At 46.5% G+C, this 19,051-nt stretch overlaps 1 protein-coding gene across 3 annotated transcripts; it reads left to right on the top strand.

The window, feature by feature from the left end:
* Positions 1-317: 317 nt before the first annotated feature.
* Positions 318-17,951, top strand: LOC124286560 (macrophage mannose receptor 1-like). 3 transcript variants are annotated; one of them, XM_046722946.1, is made up of 6 exons: positions 318-464; positions 2,850-3,137; positions 3,955-4,076; positions 8,314-8,347; positions 16,497-16,589; positions 17,864-17,951. In XM_046722946.1, exons 1-5 carry the CDS (start codon positions 419-421, stop codon positions 16,562-16,564), a joined length of 558 nt encoding a protein of 185 aa, XP_046578902.1. In that variant the 5' UTR covers positions 318-418; the 3' UTR covers positions 16,565-16,589; positions 17,864-17,951. The 3 variants fall into 3 exon arrangements, with proteins under 3 accessions (XP_046578902.1, XP_046578897.1, XP_046578890.1); XM_046722941.1 differs by lacking the exon at positions 8,314-8,347 and having other exon boundaries at positions 3,955-4,110; positions 16,497-16,572; XM_046722934.1 differs by lacking the exon at positions 8,314-8,347 and having other exon boundaries at positions 3,955-4,110.
* The last annotated feature ends 1,100 nt before the right edge of the window (positions 17,952-19,051 follow it).

Here is a 19,051-nt window from a genome sequence, read left to right as displayed (position 1 = left end):
CGATTATGAACCGGTGTATCGAAAGACAGCTGCTCTCAATGGATAAGAATATTTTGAATTTGACTCCCTCACACAACCTACAGAAGGGATTGAATTATCCAAGTGTATTTGTTATAAAGAAATTGTAGAAAAAATACTTTTTACTGGTACAATAATGCATAGTTTCAATATTTTACGTTTTGACATTTTGTGACATTTTCTCAAAAAATACAATCGATTGTACTTGTTGGCGTCAAATACATGGCAGATATGATTTGATACTGTATTGGAACAAAGGTCGTTTTAGGGTTATCTCGCCAAGGTTCAAGACATGCATGTGTACACGTTCATCTGTTGGTCTTATCACTATCTTTACCCACCAAAGGAACTGTGCCTTTATATACACAGTAAAGTAGGGTAAAAACATACAGTGGGCAACATGGTTCTCTTTCCAGGAATACTTCTTTCATGTCTCTTCATATCTGGTGAGTATGGGCAGAATTAATAAGATGAATGTAACATTTTCAGCATACCAGAATGAAATTTCCTTCCATGGCTGGTTCAGGACCACTTTTATTACAGCTATAGAAACGATGACATCGTCCACCTAGGTGTAAGTTTTGATGATGATATTCGTGATTTGGTAACAGACAAGTAGTGAGTGAGTATTGATTTACGCCGCTTTCAGCAATATTCCAGCAATATCATGACTAGATTCATTAGAAATAAAATTGACATGCTGAACCCATGGAAAGCAAACCCTAGTCCTCGATGTTATTCTTTAACCACCAGACTACCCCCAGGACCCAAACAGACAATTAAGGAATACATATTTTCTAAATGTTAAAGCTTGCCAGCCAGTTCTGCATGATATAGGAATAATTTCATATGTAATTAATCAGTTGTCTTGAGAAGACTTGAGAAACGTTATATTGCATTTAACTTAACACAATATACAGTCGAACCTCGTTGTATCTTTCGAACTGCCGGCCGTCGTGAACTTATTTGGGAGCCCAAACATTCCCCAGTTGACTCGAATAAAAGTATGTCAAATTATAGAGGGATTTCTCAGCCTTAATATACCCTGCCTCAATTTTTATCATGCAAACTGTTCTGACTGAAATTCTTAGTGTTCCGTTGGTATTAAAAGCAAATTGTTTTCATGGATGCATTCATTTACGAAATATTCACAGAAACAAATCCTTAAAACATATAACTACATTAGAAAATAAATGTGGACATTTAATAATCAACATCATTAATAAATTATGACATTAATAGGCTTCTGTTATTCCTGTTACGAGAAGAAGCTGAGCACTTGACAATCATGCGCCTTTGACGCCCTTGGATATGGCTGGTGAAGAAATAGATATTATCAGATATTATCATTTTACTGAGTCTTATTTGCTCTGAACATACCAGCCTTTTAAACTTTTTCATTTTCTTCAGTTGTTCACACCATGAAACGTCCAGCAAAGACTAGCTGGCAGTATCATTAAAACCGTGTGTGTGACGTCATCACTTTATGTGTACACGTAAAACCGGATACTGCGCGAAAATGTGCGCGGCCAACCATAACCGGAGGATATGAATAGCACACTGGCGATTTGTTCACCTCTTCATGTCACAGAAATATCTCACAAAGTGCTCTTGACCTACACGTGAGGTAGCCTTGTTTTTCACTCAGAGATATGTGTTAAAACGGCTGCTTATCTTGAAACATGCACTGAGTGAGCGAGTGAGTGAGTGAGTGAGTGAGTTTATTTTACACCGCACTCAGCAATATCCCAGCTATATGGCGGCGGTCTGTAAATAATCCAGTCTGGACCAGACAATCCAGTGATCAACAGCATGAGCATCGATCTGCGCAATTGGGAACCGATGACATGTGTCAACCAAGTCAGAGAAACTGACCACCCGATCCCGTTAGTCGCCTCTTACGACAAGCATAGTCGCCTTTTGTGGCAAGCACATGGGTTGCTGAAGACCTATTCTACCCCGGATCTTCACGGGTCACATGCACTGAGACATATTAAAATAACATTAAATTTAGACCTTGATTATTCCTCCTCTTTGTAACTCACAGTGCCTTTCTCAGTTATAAAGTTGAAACACATGTCAGTGCAGAATCTGGTACATTTGCGTGATTAAATTGTCAGACGTCTTGGCCGTGTTATCTTCCATAAATATGTACAGTTGTACCGAACCTTGATGTGTCGAACTCCGGTTATATCGAAGAAAAGCGTCTTCCTAATTAAGTCATCATTTTCGGTTGTCAGGAACATCGGATAACTTAAAGTCAACTTCGACACAACGGTGTTTGACTGTAAATCATTGAACAATGTATGAAGTCTATAATACCATGGCACTTGTGTAAATGATTTCGTAAAAATACTTTGTAAAGGTTTGCTCAGATGCAACGTTCTTATACATTCATATTAATATGAATTCGAATAGATAACGGCAACAAAACATTTCCATTTATGAATGACTATGAAATTATAATCACACCATGGGTTCACGAAAAGGTTCAGAATCATGTCAGTTACTCTAATATTTTTACATATTATGTCGATGTATTTAACCACTATTGCAAATATCCTGACCACTCTATTTGGCCTGAATATGATTATATTCCACCGCACCTGATGCAGATTGTATGTTTGCACCGTCAAACATCGTTGTGTCGAAGTTGAGGGAACGTTACTACTCCGAGTCATCGGAGGATCAACACAAAAGAAAACATAGGACTAAATTAGAAATACCCAGTTCTCAAGCTTTTACTTCGAGATAGCCGTAATTGTAAGTTCGACACATTAAAGTTCGACACAACGGTGTTTGACTGTAACTGAAGCAATATTCTGTTCCAGCTTTTGCAGAGGAAGATGACTTCAGTAAATGCCCATCGGCTATCCCAAGGAACCAATACTTGAGGACTTTCAGGAATCGGTGTTATGAGTTTGTAGTGTTCCACGAGGCGTACTGGCCAGATGCTAACGCTCAGTGCAGAAGCACGGGAGGCTCTCTTGTCAGTGTAAACGATGCTGAGACCCAACAGTTCCTCGTCAGCACCCTGGTTCGGCTGAATTTCGCCAAACACGGCATATGGATTGGCCTTAATGATCAGAAGGTTGAGTCAACTTATGAATGGGCTTCAGGTAATTGTTTCTCATCATTAACGCTTCGGTGCAGTGATTAATCATTTGTGTTTGTTTGTTTGATCCATCGTGTCATAGTGTTGCTCGAGGTTAATAAGTTCGGTATCTCCCTCCATTTATTCGTTGCTTTTACGTCACCACGCCACGTCACGCCACGCCAAGTCAAGCCACCACGCCACACGCCTCACGGCACACACCACACCACTTCCCACACACACACACTCCACATACACCACACCACACCACACCTCACCTCACATACACATACACATACACCACACCACACCACACCACACCACACACATACACCACGCCATGCGATCAGATTATCGAAGTTGACCGTCACACGAAAGGACATGGCACTCCATACAGTGAACTACCGTTATATCGAACAAAGGGACCCTAGATCCTTACTTACGGTTCGATGAAAATATACAGCAAGTCCCTAAAACAGTCATACACTTCATCGTCAGCAATACAGTTCGTTATTTCCTCCAGTTTCTTGTATGGGTATTTGTATTTTACAGTATTACCTAGTAACATGTGACTTGTTAAATGTATAAGCAATCAGTTATTACTGAATGACTGACTGAGTATGGTTTTACGCCGTTTTAGTAATATTCCAGCAATATCACGGCTGGGGACACCTGAAATGGGCTTCACAAATTGTACCCATGTGGGAATCGAACCGGGCCTTCGGCGCGACGAGCGAACGCCTTAACCACTAGGCTATCCCACTGCCCCCAATCAGTTATTAACAGCCTTTACATTTTACTAATTTACCAACTTGACATATTACTCATAAATATGATTTCAGGTGATAAAGTCACTTACACCGACTGGGCAACAGGAGAGCCTAACTTCGCTCATGGCGTCGAGGACTGTGTGCTGATGAAGAGTACGAAGGCCTACACTTGGGAGGACCACCCCTGTCATCTGTGGCCCCAGCACTACTCTTACATCTGTGAATACGGTGAGTGAGTGAGTGAGTGAGTCACCCCTGTCATCTGTGGCCTCAGCACTACTCTTACATCTGTGAATACGGTGAGTGAGTGAGTGAGTGGACCACCCCTGTCATCTGTGGCCCCAGCACTACTCTTACATCTGTGAATACGGTGAGTGAGTGAGTGGATCGCCCCTGTCATCTGTGGCCCCAGCACTACTCTTACATCTGTGAATACGGTGAGTGAGTGAGTGAGTGGATCACCCCTGTCATCTGTGGCCCCAACACTACTCTTACATCTGTGAATACGGTGAGTGAGTGAGTGAGTGGATCACCCCTGTCATCTGTGGCCCCAACACTACTCTTACATCTGTGAATACGGTGAGTGAGTGAGTGAGTGGATCACACCTGCCACCTGTGGCCCCAACACTACTCTTACATCTGTGAATACGGTGGTGAGTGAGTGAGTGGATCACCCTGTCATCTGTGGCCCCAGCACTACTCTTACATCTGTGAATACGGTGAGTGAGTGAGTGGATCACCCCTGTCATCTGTGGCCCCAACACTACTCTTACATCTGTGAATACGGTGAGTGTGTGAGTGAGTGGATCACCCTTGTCATCTGTGGCCCCAGCACTACTCTTACATCTGTGAATACGGTGGTGAGGTGAGTGAGTGAGTGGATCACCCCTGTCATCTGTGGCCCCAGCACTACTCTTACATCTGTGAATACGGTGAGTGAGTGTGAGTGAGTGGATCACCCCTGTCATCTGTGGCCCCACCACTACTCTTACATCTGTGAATACGGTGAGTGGTGAGTGGTGAGTGGACCACCCCTGTCATCTGTGGCCCCAGCACTACTCTTACATCTGTGAATACGGTGATGAGTGAGTGAGTGAGTGGATCTCCCCTGTCATCTGTGGCCAGCACTACTCTTACATCTGTGAATAGTGAGTGAGTGAGTGGAGTGGATCGCCCCTGTCATCTGTGGCCCCAGCACTACTCTTACATCTGTGAATACGGTGAGTGAGTGTGAGTGGATCACCCCTGTCATCTGTGGCCCCAGCACTACTCTTACATCTGTGAAGACGGTGAGTGAGTGAGTGAGTGGATCACCCGTGTCATCTGTGGCCCCAACACTACTCTTACATCTGTGAATACGGTGAGTGAGTGAGTGAGTGGATCACCCCTGTCACCTGTAACCCCAGCACTACTCTTACATCTGTGAATACGGTGGAGTGAGTGAGTGAGTGGATCACCCTGTCATCTGTGGCCCCAGCAATACTCTTACATCTGTGAAGACGTGTGCAATAGGAGTGAGTGAGTGAGTGGATCACTCCCTGTCATCTGTGGCCCCAACACTACTCTTACATCTGTGAACACGGTGAGTGAGTGAGTGAGTGGATCATCCCTGTCATCTGTGGCCCCAACACTACTCTTACATCTGTGAATACGGTGAGTGAGTGAGTGAGTGGATCATCCCTGTCATCTGTGGCCCCAACACTACTCTTACATCTGTGAATACGGTGAGTGAGTGGATCACACTTGTCATCTGTGGCCCCAACACTACTCTTACATCTGTGAATACGGTGAGTGAGGTGAGTGAGTGGATCATCCCTGTCATCTGTGGCCCTAACACTACTCTTACATCTGTGAATACGGTGGTGGTGGTGAGTGGATCACACTTGTCAGTGGCCCTCTCTTACATCTGTCACGGTGAATGGTGAGTGGATCATCCCTGTCATCTGTGGCCCCAGCACTACTCTTACATCTGTGAATACGGTGAGTGAGTGAGTGGAGTGGATCACCCTGTCACCTGTAACCCCAGCACTACTCTTACATCTGTGAATACGGTGAGTGAGTGAGTGGATCATCCCTGTCATCTGTGGCCCCAGCACTACTCTTACATCTGTGAATACGGTGAGTGAGTGAGTGAGTGAGTGGATCATCCCTGTCATCTGTGGCCCCAACACTACTCTTACATCTGTGAATACGGTGAGTGAGTGAGTGGATCACCCCTGTCATCTGTGGCCCCAGCACTACTCTTACATCTGTGAATACGGTGGGTGAGTGAGTGAGTTGATCACCCTGTCATCTGTGGCCCCCCACTACTCTTACATCTGTGAATACGGTGAGTGAGTGAGTGGAGTGGATCACCCTGTCATCTGGGGCCCCAACACTACTCTTACATCTGTGAATACGGTGAGTGAGTGAGTGAGTGGATCACCCCTGTCACCTGTAACCCCAGCACTACTCTTACATCTGTGAATACGGTGAGTGAGTGAGTGGATCATCCCTGTCATCTGTGGCCAGCACTACTCTTACATCTGTGAATACGGTGAGTGAGTGGTGTGAGTGAGTGGATCCGCCCCTGTCATCTGTAGCCCCAACACTACTCTTACATCTGTGAAGACGGTGAGTGAGTGAGTGGATCACCCCTGTCGTCTGTGGCCCCAGCACTACTCTTACATCTGTGAATACGGTGGGTGGGTGAGTGAGTGGATCACCCTGTCATCTGTGGCCCCAACACTACTCTTACATCTGTGAAGACGGTGGTGAGTGAGTGAGTGGATCACCCGTGTGTCATCTGTGGCCCCAACACTACTCTTACATCTGTGAATACGGTGGGTGAGTGAGTGAGTGGATCACCCCTGTCACCTGTAACCCCAGCACTACTCTTACATCTGTGAATACGGTGGGTGAGTGAGTGAGTGGATCACCCCTGTCATCTGTGGCCCCAGCACTACTCTTACATCTGTGAATACGGTGAGAGTGAGTGAGTGAGTGGATCACCCTGTCATCCTGTAACCCCAGCACTACTCTTACATCTGTGAATACGGTGGGTGATGAGTGGATCACCCTGTCATCTGTGGCCCCAACACTATTCTTACATCTGTGAATACGGTGAGTGAGTGAGTGAGTTGATCACCCTGTCACCTGTAACCCCAGCACTACTCTTACATCTGTGAATACGGTGAGTGAGTGAGTGGATCATCCCTGTCATCTGTGGCCCCAGCACTACTCTTACATCTGTGAATACGGTGAGTGAGTGAGTGAGTGAGTGGATCATCCCTGTCATCTGTGGCCCCAACACTACTCTTACATCTGTGAATACTGTGAGGTCAGTGGATCACCCTTGTCATCTGTGGCCCCAACACTACTCTTACATCTGTGAATACGGTGAATGAGGAGTGAGTGGATCATCCCTGTCATCTGTGGCCCCAACACTACTCTTACATCTGTGAATACGGTGAGTGAGTGAGTGAGTGGATCACCCTGTCATCTGTGGCGCAGCCCTACTCTTACATCTGTGAATACGGTGAATGAGTGGAGTGGATCATCCCCTCTCATCTGTGGCCCCAGCACTACTCTTACATCTGTGAATACGGTGAATGACTGTGGAGTGGTGAGTGGATCATCCCATGTCATCTGTGGCCCAAACACTACTCTTAGATCTGTAACTTACGGTGAGTGAGTGGTGTGAGTGGATCACCACTGTCATCTGTGGCCCCAGCACTACTCTTACATCTGTGAATACGGTGAATGAGTGGTGAGTGGAGTGGATCACCCTGTCATCTGTTACCCCAACACTACTCTTACATCTGTGAATACGGTGAGTGAGTGAGTGAGTGACTTGATCACCCCTGTCATCTGTGGCCCCAGGACTACTCTTACATCTGTGAATACGGTGAGTGAGTGAGTGACTGGATCACCCCTGTCATCTGTGGCCCCAACACTACTCTTACATCTGTGAATACGGTGGTGAGTGAGTGAGTGAGTGGATCACCCCTGTCATCTGTGGCCCCAACACTACTCTTACATCTGTGAATACGGTGAGTGATTGGATCACCCCTGTCATCTGTGGCCCCAGCACTACTCTTACATCTGTGAATACAGTAAGTGGGTGAGGTGAGTGGATCACCCTGTCATCTTCGGCACCATAACTACTCTTACATCTGTGAATACGGTGGGTGAGAGAGTGAATGTTTCACCCTGTCATCCTGTGGCCCCAGCACTACTCTTACATCTGTGCCTACGGTGAGTGAGTGGTGAGTGGAGTGGATCATCCCTGTCATCTGTGGCTCCAGCACTACTCTTACATCTGTGGATACGGTGAATGAGTGAGTGGAGTGAGTGGATCACACCTGTCACCTGTAGCCCTAACACTACTCTTATATCTGTGAATACGGTGATTGAGGTGAGTGAGTGGAGTGGATCACCCTGTCATCTGTATGGCCCCAGCACTACTCCTACATCTGTGAATACAGTGAATAGGTGAGTGGTGGAGTGGATCACCCCTGTCATCTGTGGCACCAACACTACTCTTACATCTGTGAATACGGTGAATGGTGAGTGAGTGGTGAGTGGATCACCCTGTCACCTGTAGCCCCAGCACTACTCTTACATCTGTGAAGACGGTGAGTGAGTGAGTGAGTGAGTGGACCACCCCTGTCATCTGTGGCCCCAGCACTACTCTTACATCTGTGAATACGGTGAGTGAGTGAGTGGATCACCCCTGTCATCTGTGGCCCCAGCACTACTCTTACATCTGTGAATAGTGGTGATTGGATCACCCCTGTCATCTGTGGCCCCAGCACTACTCTTACATCTGTGAATACGGTGAGTGAGTGAGTGAGTGGAGTGGATCACCCTGTCATCTTCGGCACCATAACTTCTCTTACATCTGTGAATACGGTGGGTGTGAGAGAGTGAATGTTTCACCCCTGTCATCTGTGGCTCCCAGCACTACTCTTACATCTGTGCCTACGGTGAGTGAGTGAGTGGATCATCCCTGTCATCTGTGGCTCCAGCACTACTCTTACATCTGTGGATACGGTGAATGAGTGAGTGAGTGGAGTGGATCACACCCTGTCACCTGTGGCCCCAACACTACTCTTATATCTGTGAATACGGTGATTGGTGAGGTGAGTGAGTGGATCACCCCTGTCATCTGTGGCCCCAGCACTACTCCTACATCTGTGAATAGTTTGGTGAATGAGTGAGTGAGTGAGTGGATCACCCTGTCATCTGTGGCACCAGCACTACTCTTACATCTGTGAATACGGTGAATGAGTGAGTGAGTGAGTGGATCACCCCTGTCACCTGTAGCCCCAGCACTACTCTTACATCTGTGAATACGGTGAGTGAGTGAGTGGATCACCCCTGTCATCTGTGGCCCCAGCACTACTCTTACATCTGTGAATACGGTGGGTGAGTGAGTGAGTGGATCACCCCTGTCATCTGTGGCCCCAGCACTACTCTTACATCTGTGAAGACGGTGAGTGAGTGAGTGAGTGGATCACCCGTGTCATCTGTGGCCCCAACACTACTCTTACATCTGTGAATACGGTGAGTGAGTGAGTGAGTGGATCACCCCTGTCACCTGTAACCCCAGCACTACTCTTACATCTGTGAATACGGTGGGTGAGTGAGTGAGTGGATCACCCCTGTCATCTGTGGCCCCAGCAATACTCTTACATCTGTGAAGACGGTGAGTGAGTGAGTGAGTGGATCACTCGTGTCATCTGTGGCCCCAACACTACTCTTACATCTGTGAATACGGTGAGTGAGTGAGTGAGTGGATCACCCCTGTCACCTGTAACCCCAGCACTACTCTTACATCTGTGAATACGGTGAGTGAGTGAGTGGATCATCCCTGTCATCTGTGGCCCCAACACTACTCTTACATCTGTGAATACGGTGAATGAGTGAGTGGATCATCCCTGTCATCTGTGGCCCCAACACTACTCTTACATCTGTGAATACGGTGAGTGAGTGAGTGAGTGAGTGGATCACACTTGTCATCTGTGGCCGCAGCCCTACTCTTACATCTGTGAATACGGTGAATGAGTGAGTGGATCATCCCTGTCATCTGTGGCCCCAGCACTACTCTTACATCTGTGAATACGGTGAGTGAGTGAGTGAGTGGATCACCCCTGTCACCTGTAACCCCAGCACTACTCTTACATCTGTGAATACGGTGAGTGAGTGAGTGGATCATCCCTGTCATCTGTGGCCCCAGCACTACTCTTACATCTGTGAATACGGTGAGTGAGTGAGTGAGTGAGTGGATCATCCCTGTCATCTGTGGCCCCAACACTACTCTTACATCTGTGAATACGGTGAGTGAGTGAGTGGATCACCCCTGTCGTCTGTGGCCCCAGCACTACTCTTACATCTGTGAATACGGTGGGTGAGTGAGTGAGTTGATCACCCTGTCATCTGTGGCCCCACCACTACTCTTACATCTGTGAAGACGGTGAGTGAGTGAGTGAGTGGATCACCCGTGTCATCTGTGGCCCCAACACTACTCTTACATCTGTGAATACGGTGAGTGAGTGAGTGAGTGGATCACCCCTGTCACCTGTAACCCCAGCACTACTCTTACATCTGTGAATACGGTGAGTGAGTGAGTGGATCATCCCTGTCATCTGTGGCCCCAGCACTACTCTTACATCTGTGAATACGGTGAGTGAGTGAGTGAGTGAGTGGATCATCCCTGTCATCTGTAGCCCCAACACTACTCTTACATCTGTGAAGACGGTGAGTGAGTGAGTGGATCACCCCTGTCGTCTGTGGCCCCAGCACTACTCTTACATCTGTGAATACGGTGGGTGGGTGAGTGAGTGGATCACCCCTGTCATCTGTGGCCCCAGCACTACTCTTACATCTGTGAAGACGGTGAGTGAGTGAGTGAATGGATCACCCGTGTCATCTGTGGCCCCAACACTACTCTTACATCTGTGAATACGGTGGGTGAGAGAGTGAGTGGATCACCCCTGTCACCTGTAGCCCCAGCACTACTCTTACATCTGTGCCTACGGTGAGTGAGTGAGTGGATCATCCCTGTCATCTGTGGCCCCAGCACTACTCTTACATCTGTGAATACGGTGAGTGAGTGAGTGAGTGAGTGGATCATCCCTGTCATCTGTGGCCCCAACACTACTCTTACATCTGTGAAGACGGTGAGTGAGTGAGTGGATCACCCCTGTCGTCTGTGGCCCCAGCACTACTCTTACATCTGTGAATACGGTGGGTGGGTGAGTGAGTGGATCACCCTGTCATCTGTGGCCCCAGCACTACTCTTACATCTGTGAAGACGGTGAGTGAGTGAGTGAATGGATCACCCGTGTCATCTGTGGCCCCAACACTACTCTTACATCTGTGAATACGGTGAGTGAGTGAGTGAGTTGATCACCCCTGTCACCTGTAACCCCAGCACTACTCTTACATCTGTGAATACGGTGAGTGAGTGAGTGGATCACCCCTGTCACCTGTAGCCCCAGTACTACTCTTACATCTGTGAAGACGGTGAGTGAGTGAGTGAGTGGATCATCCCTGTCATCTGTGGCCCCAGCACTACTCTTACATCTGTGAATACGGTGAGTGAGTGAGTGGATCACCCCTGTCATCTGTGGCCCCAGCACTACTCTTACATCTGTGAATAGTGAGTGATTGGATCACCCCTGTCATCTGTGGCCCCAACACTACTCTTACATCTGTGAATACGGTAAGTGAGTGAGTGAGTGGATCACCCCTGTCATCTTCGGCACCATAACTACTCTTACATCTGTGAATACGGTGGGTGAGAGAGTGAATGTTTCACCCCTGTCATCTGTGGCCCCAGCACTACTCTTACATCTGTGCCTACGGTGAGTGAGTGAGTGGATCATCCCTGTCATCTGTGGCTCCAGCACTACTCTTACATCTGTGGATACGGTGAATGAGTGAGTGAGTGAGTGGATCACACCTGTCACCTGTAGCCCCAACACTACTCTTATATCTGTGAATACGGTGATTGAGTGAGTGAGTGAGTGGATCACCCCTGTCATCTGTGGCCCCAGCACTACTCCTACATCTGTGAATACGGTGAATGAGTGAGTGAGTGAGTGGATCACCCCTGTCATCTGTGGCACCAGCACTACTCTTACATCTGTGAATACGGTGAATGAGTGAGTGAGTGAGTGGATCACCCCTGTCACCTGTAGCCCCAGCACTACTCTTACATCTGTGAATACGGTGAGTGAGTGAGTGGATCACCCCTGTCATCTGTGGCCCCAGCACTACTCTTACATCTGTGAATACGGTGGGTGAGTGAGTGAGTGGATCACCCTGTCATCTGTGGCCCCACCACTACTCTTACATCTGTGAAGACGGTGAGTGAGTGAGTGAGTGGATCACCCGTGTCATCTGTGGCCCCAACACTACTCTTACATCTGTGAATACGGTGAGTGAGTGAGTGAGTGGATCACCCCTGTCACCTGTAACCCCAGCACTACTCTTACATCTGTGAATACGGTGAGTGAGTGAGTGGATCATCCCTGTCATCTGTGGCCCCAGCACTACTCTTACATCTGTGAATACGGTGAGTGAGTGAGTGAGTGAGTGGATCATCCCTGTCATCTGTGGCCCCAACACTACTCTTACATCTGTGAATACGGTGAGTGAGTGAGTGGATCACCCCTGTCATCTGTGGCCCCAGCACTACTCTTACATCTGTGAATACGGTGAGTGAGTGAGTGAGTGGATCACCCCTGTCACCTGTAACCCCAGCACTACTCTTACATCTGTGAATACGGTGGGTGAGTGAGTGAGTGGATCACCCCTGTCATCTGTGGCCCCAACACTATTCTTACATCTGTGAATACGGTGAGTGAGTGAGTGAGTGGATCACCCTTGTCACCTGTAACCCCAGCACTACTCTTAGATCTGTGAATACGGTGAGTGAGTGGATCATCCCTGTCATCTGTGGCCCCAGCACTACTCTTACATCTGTGAATACGGTGAGTGAGTGAGTGAGTGAGTGGATCATCCCTGTCATCTGTGGCCCCAACACTACTCTTACATCTGTGAATACTGTGAGTGAGTGGATCACACTTGTCATCTGTGGCCCCAACACTACTCTTACATCTGTGAATACGGTGAATGAGTGAGTGGATCATCCCTGTCATCTGTGGCCCCAACACTACTCTTACATCTGTGAATACGGTGAGTGAGTGAGTGAGTGGATCACACTTGTCATCTGTGGCCGCAGCCCTACTCTTACATCTGTGAATACGGTGAATGAGTGAGTGGATCATCCCTCTCATCTGTGGCCCCAGCACTACTCTTACATCTGTGAATACGGTGAATGACTGAGTGAGTGAGTGGATCATCCCATGTCATCTGTGGCCCAAACACTACTCTTAGATCTGTAAACACGGTGAGTGAGTGAGTGAGTGGACCACCCCTGTCATCTGTGGCCCCAGCACTACTCTTACATCTGTGAATACGGTGAATGAGTGAGTGAGTGAGTGGATCACCCCTGTCATCTGTTACCCCAACACTACTCTTACATCTGTGAATACGGTGAGTGAGTGAGTGAGTGAGTTGATCACCCCTGTCATCTGTGGCCCCAGGACTACTCTTACATCTGTGAATACGGTGAGTGAGTGAGTGACTGGATCACCCCTGTCATCTGTGGCCCCAACACTACTCTTACATCTGTGAATACGGTGAGTGAGTGAGTGAGTGAGTGGATCACCCCTGTCATCTGTGGCCCCAGCACTACTCTTACATCTGTGAATAGTGAGTGATTGGATCACCCCTGTCATCTGTGGCCCCAGCACTACTCTTACATCTGTGAATACGGTAAGTGAGTGAGTGAGTGGATCACCCCTGTCATCTTCGGCACCATAACTACTCTTACATCTGTGAATACGGTGGGTGAGAGAGTGAATGTTTCACCCCTGTCATCTGTGGCCCCAGCACTACTCTTACATCTGTGAATACGGTGAGTGAGTGAGTGGATCATCCCTGTCATCTGTGGCTCCAGCACTACTCTTACATCTGTGGATACGGTGAATGAGTGAGTGAGTGAGTGGATCACACCTGTCACCTGTAGCCCCAACACTACTCTTATATCTGTGAATACGGTGATTGAGTGAGTGAGTGAGTGGATCACCCCTGTCATCTGTGGCCCCAGCACTACTCCTACATCTGTGAATACGGTGAATGAGTGAGTGAGTGAGTGGATCACCCCTGTCATCTGTGGCCCCAGCACTACTCTTACATCTGTGAATACGGTGAATGAGTGAGTGAGTGAGTGGATCACCCCTGTCACCTGTAGCCCCAGCACTACTCTTAGATCTGTGAATACGGTGAATGAGTGAGTGAGTGAGTGGATCACCCCTGTCATCTGTTGCTCCAGCACTACTCTTACATCTGTGAATACGGTGAATGAGTGAGTGAGTGAGTGGATCACCCCTGTCATCTGTGGCCCAATACTACTCTTACATCTGTGGATACGATGAGTGTGTGAGTGAGTGGATCACCCCTGTCATCTGTGGCCCCAACACTACTCTTACATCTGTGGATACAGTGAGAGAGTGAGTGAGTTGATCACCCCTGTCATCTGTGGCCCCAACACTACTCTTACATCTGTGAATACGGTAAGTGAGTGAGTATTTGTATTACACCCCTCTCACCAGAAATGGGCTTCGCATATTGTACTCATGTGGGGAATCCAACGTTGAGTTTTACGTGTGAGAAGTGAACGCTTTAACCACTAGGCAACCCAGCTGACCCATACATCAACGGTAAAAGGTTTTCTGTTTCATGTGAGTGAGTGAGTGAGTGAGTGAATGAATGAATGAGTGAGTGAGTGAGTGAGTGAGTGAGTGAGTGAGTGAGTGAGTGTGAGTGAGTGAGTGAGTGAGTGAGTGAGTGAGTGAGTGAGTAGAGTGAGTGAGTGAGTGAGGTTTTACGCCGCTTTTAGCAATATTCCAGCAATATCACGGCGAGGGACACCAGAAATGGGCTTCACACATTGTACCTATGTGTTGTTTCATCTGAAGTTCAGTTACAAACAACTATTATATGCATTAAAACTAAATCTTAAATACAGTTTCTTCTCCATTTTATGATCGTGATAACCAAATTGCACGTGGTTGTTAACCTACGGCACACAGTTCGGATGTTTGCGTGTTTTGGGACATTGGGATGGGTTATTTTTTTGTAAATGTGAACAGCATAAAATGATTCTTTGGCTATCAGGTGCTCATAAACAGACATTTTTCTTCAACCGTAATCAACGGTTACGAAATGCCATTTGTTAAAAATAAACCTGTCCGTCAACTTGTCGCAAACAAGAACGGCGCAACCGGAAGTTGCAAGACGTATTATGTTCATCAGAACATAGCGTCATCCCATTGGAGACGTTGTCTCATGGCTCGTCGTCACTGCCGTGTCGGTAGCGACGCAGATGGTGATTACACCCGATACTGACATCGCTAATTGAGGTCACCACCACCGTTTCAGCAACTGTGGCTCTGTCTCGTGTGAAGTGAGTTTGGTCAATTAGGGTATTATGATGAAACATTGATCAGATAATCACTCAATAATTTCTTATTATTTATATCATTTACACCAATTTCTACAAAGGGCAATTAGTTTATGAGGATAATTGTTTGAAGAGGTTTAAATGATTCTTCAATGCCAGACAATATTTCAAGACGTACTGGTGCACATTGCATAAGTTGGTAATATGGCATCGTGGACATGATTTTGTTTCTGTTTGTGTTTTGTTTATGCAGTTTGGCTTAGTTTTGTTTTTGCTTTTGTGTTTGTGGTGCCTTATGTAAATTGACAAATCCCTATTGTTCTGTGAGAACATCTTCCATTTTATATAAGACTGACAAAGGAGTCCAAAGATGGTTAAATGTGTCAAGCAGAATTTCAGTTGCCGCCCTCCATGATATTATTTAATACTGCATAAAGTGCGTAAAGCATCCTTACACGCTCATCATTCACCATTTGAATTCCTTCCCTCGTAGCATATATTATCTTTGGATAACACTTTCTCGGTAAAATACTCACTCCATTGCTTATGTTGAGCCCCTTTCGGGATTCGAACCCATCGTCTTAGAGTCAGGCACCTAATTTCAAAAGTCAAAGTGAGCGACCTAACCCACCCAGGCTGGTCACTTAGTCTGGTTGTCTAGAATACATGCTTTGTGTACGCCTCTGACATGTGTAAATTGTAATAAACATACATTTATACAGCGCTTAATGTCCACCTCAAACATGCTCAGTGGCGCTAAGGACAAATTATGCCCCCAAAGCAGACATTTTACACCGCTTAGCCCAAGCCTCCTGTGAGGCGCTTGGTTAATAGTCATACGACCATTTAATCCCAACGGGTACCCATTCACTGGCTGCATGTGTCACATGTACTTCGTTGTGGGGCAGGACTTGAGTCCTGGAAGCTCGCAAGAGTCAAGGTGCTAAACAGGATCACACATCCAAGGACTCTCCGTGACCGACGCTGCTTAAATTCAACTGATTTCTGACCACACATAGCTAGGGATACGCAATTTAGAAAGTGACGGGTTGTTATTTGATCATTCAAAAGGTTCAATAATTTTTTTTTGTTACAGAGATGTTCCAATCCACAACACCGCCCGCAAACGCAGCGACAGGACAATCTGCAATGGCCATGAATTAGTAGAACTGGTGGACAGGGGTTCCAGGTTAGTATAGGACCCACTTCCGGTAATAAGCAGGTTCCCGGCGCCGTTTAAGCCCGCCATCTTGAGATATGCGAGACGGGACCCAGCTTAGGGACCGTTCATAATTTATGGCTAGGGGGAAGATGATGATTTTTAAGAAGAAGTATGTACAATGTGAATTGCCCCCATCCCACCCGAAGTTTATGTATAAAGAAACACCCCCCACCCCACCCGCTTCCGGCATGTCTTGTACAAAATAAATTATTATTCCTGCAAGGGTTATCGGTTCCTAACTGTCAACTGACAACCATGGGACCATTTGGAAAGGTATGAAACGTTGTTTGTCACCGGAAGTACTAAGGTCTCGCCAAGTGCCGTGACCTACTTACGGGTCCTATAGACCCCAAATTATGCAGGCCGGATGAGAAAAGGGATGGTGTGATCGGGCTCTGTGACATGGTTGCGTTCGTGCGTCGACTGTTGCTTATAGTATCAATCACTGGATGTTCTGCTTCAGATTCTATTAATTACGACCCACCGTCTTGCAGCTGTAATATTGCTGGGCACGTTAAAGGAAAGCTATTACTTCAAACCAATCCAATCCCAGATTAAGTTCCTATTGTCACCGATATTTAACGAAAAACAGGATGAATGTTTGTTTGTTTGTTTGTTTGTTTGTTTGTTTGTTTGTTTGTTTGTTTGTTTGTTTGTTTGTTTGTTTGTTTCATGATAAATTCAGCAATATTCCAGCTATACTGCGGCAGTCGGTAAATAGTCGAGTCTAGAACAGACAATCCAGTGATCATCAGCATGAGCATCGATATACGCAATGATATGTGTCAACCAAGTCAGTGAGCCTGACTCTCCGATCCCGTTAGTAAACAAGCATGGGTTACTGAAGGTCAGTTCTAACCCGTCAAGGGTCCAATACCGGATACCACTCAGTATACGAAGTATATAAATTTAGCCTGTAGATATGTAATGAACAACCTGTGCTTTACCCCATGTTGGATTTGCAGGGAAAAATGTATACCAAGTGAGCTGTTTGTGGTCATAGGAAACGAAATGGATGCTTGGTGCCTTTTTGGGTTGATTGTCATCACGATGGCGTGCTTTTGTGTTTATGCTGTCAATGTCCGGTTTGTCTTATCCAGGCTCGATTACTAATATCCAATGTCATGTAACTGGAATATATTGCTAACTGCGCTGTGAAACAATACACACAAATTCAGTGTACAGTTGATATATTATATTCGATTAGTGTTATTCATCACTGCTTTGTGTTTTGGATTCAGAAAGAAAACTTGGTGATTGATGGATTCCACTGACACCGGGTGTCTATGTTGGATACGATGCCTGGGTGTAAATAAATTGTTCACTAGTTGTTGAGTAGTGTTAGATTTCTAACTGTTTGTCATATGTTCATGTGGACAGTCGTCTAACGCCCTAAGGCAACAGTGGGTTCGAACCACTTCCCGCCTCCAGTTTCTAGCTTTGTCAGCATGGGTTTAACTACAGTGGTATAGGTCAAAGACCAGCATCACTTTAGACTTCACTCTCACATTAAGCTGACAACTCGGTGATATAACTGCCTATAATTAAAAGTCACTCACTCACCCACTCTCATTTTTTCACTGTGACGGTATCACTCATGCAACAACCAGAAAGACATGACTTACCGGAAAGCATGATGCCAAAGTGGCGTTAGACGCCCTTAGTCGTCGTGGAGTTGCGTCCCTTGTGTGATACTGGTTCTAGTTACCTATCACCCACTACTCGTGGGTTTTTACGAAGGTGGTGAGCGATCTCAAACTGTGTTTCTTTAGAATTTTCTCCAATATTAAGCTTGCAAAAAATATATTGAAACACAGTTTATATACATGTACCCACCCGCTACATACTCCAACCTTGGTGGGGGTTGGGTAGCCTATTAGTTAAAGCGTTTGCTCGTGACGCTGAAGACGAGATTTCGCTTCCCAAAGCGCGTACAATGTGTGAAGCCACTCACAGACTCACTCGACTGCTATTTCTATTTAACACCGCCGGGATATCTAATTGTTTCGGGGCGGTGGGGGCAGCCTAGTGGTTAAAGCGTTCGCTCGTCACGCCGAAGACCCGGGTTCGATTCCCCACATGGGTACAATGTGTGAAGCCCATTTCTGATATTGCTGGAATATTGCTGAAAGCGGCGTAAAACTAAACTCACTAGCTCAAATGTGTCTGTAATACGACACGGCAAGAACATATTAATATAATACAAGTTAACAAACAAAAGCCGAAAAAGCTCTTGAATTAACAGTGCTTTTTAACATAACGTCCCGGGCCTCAAACAGCCATTGGTAAAAAGGGCATGTGATCTTGCGGTTTAATTACATCACTTCCTGTCCATGAAACCTTTACACACCGCGTAGTTTCAAGGCAATGTGGCACGATGCACAATGAAAGTAGATCACCGAGACTTACTACTGATAAAATACTCATCA

This window comes from Haliotis rubra, unplaced genomic scaffold (genome assembly GCF_003918875.1).
Source record: "Haliotis rubra isolate DU_JTF1 unplaced genomic scaffold, ASM391887v1 Scf1100, whole genome shotgun sequence".
Taxonomy (NCBI): domain Eukaryota; kingdom Metazoa; phylum Mollusca; class Gastropoda; order Lepetellida; family Haliotidae; genus Haliotis; species Haliotis rubra.
The sequence above is the reverse complement of the archived record's forward strand: the minus strand, read 5'-3'. Positions and strand labels throughout refer to the sequence as shown.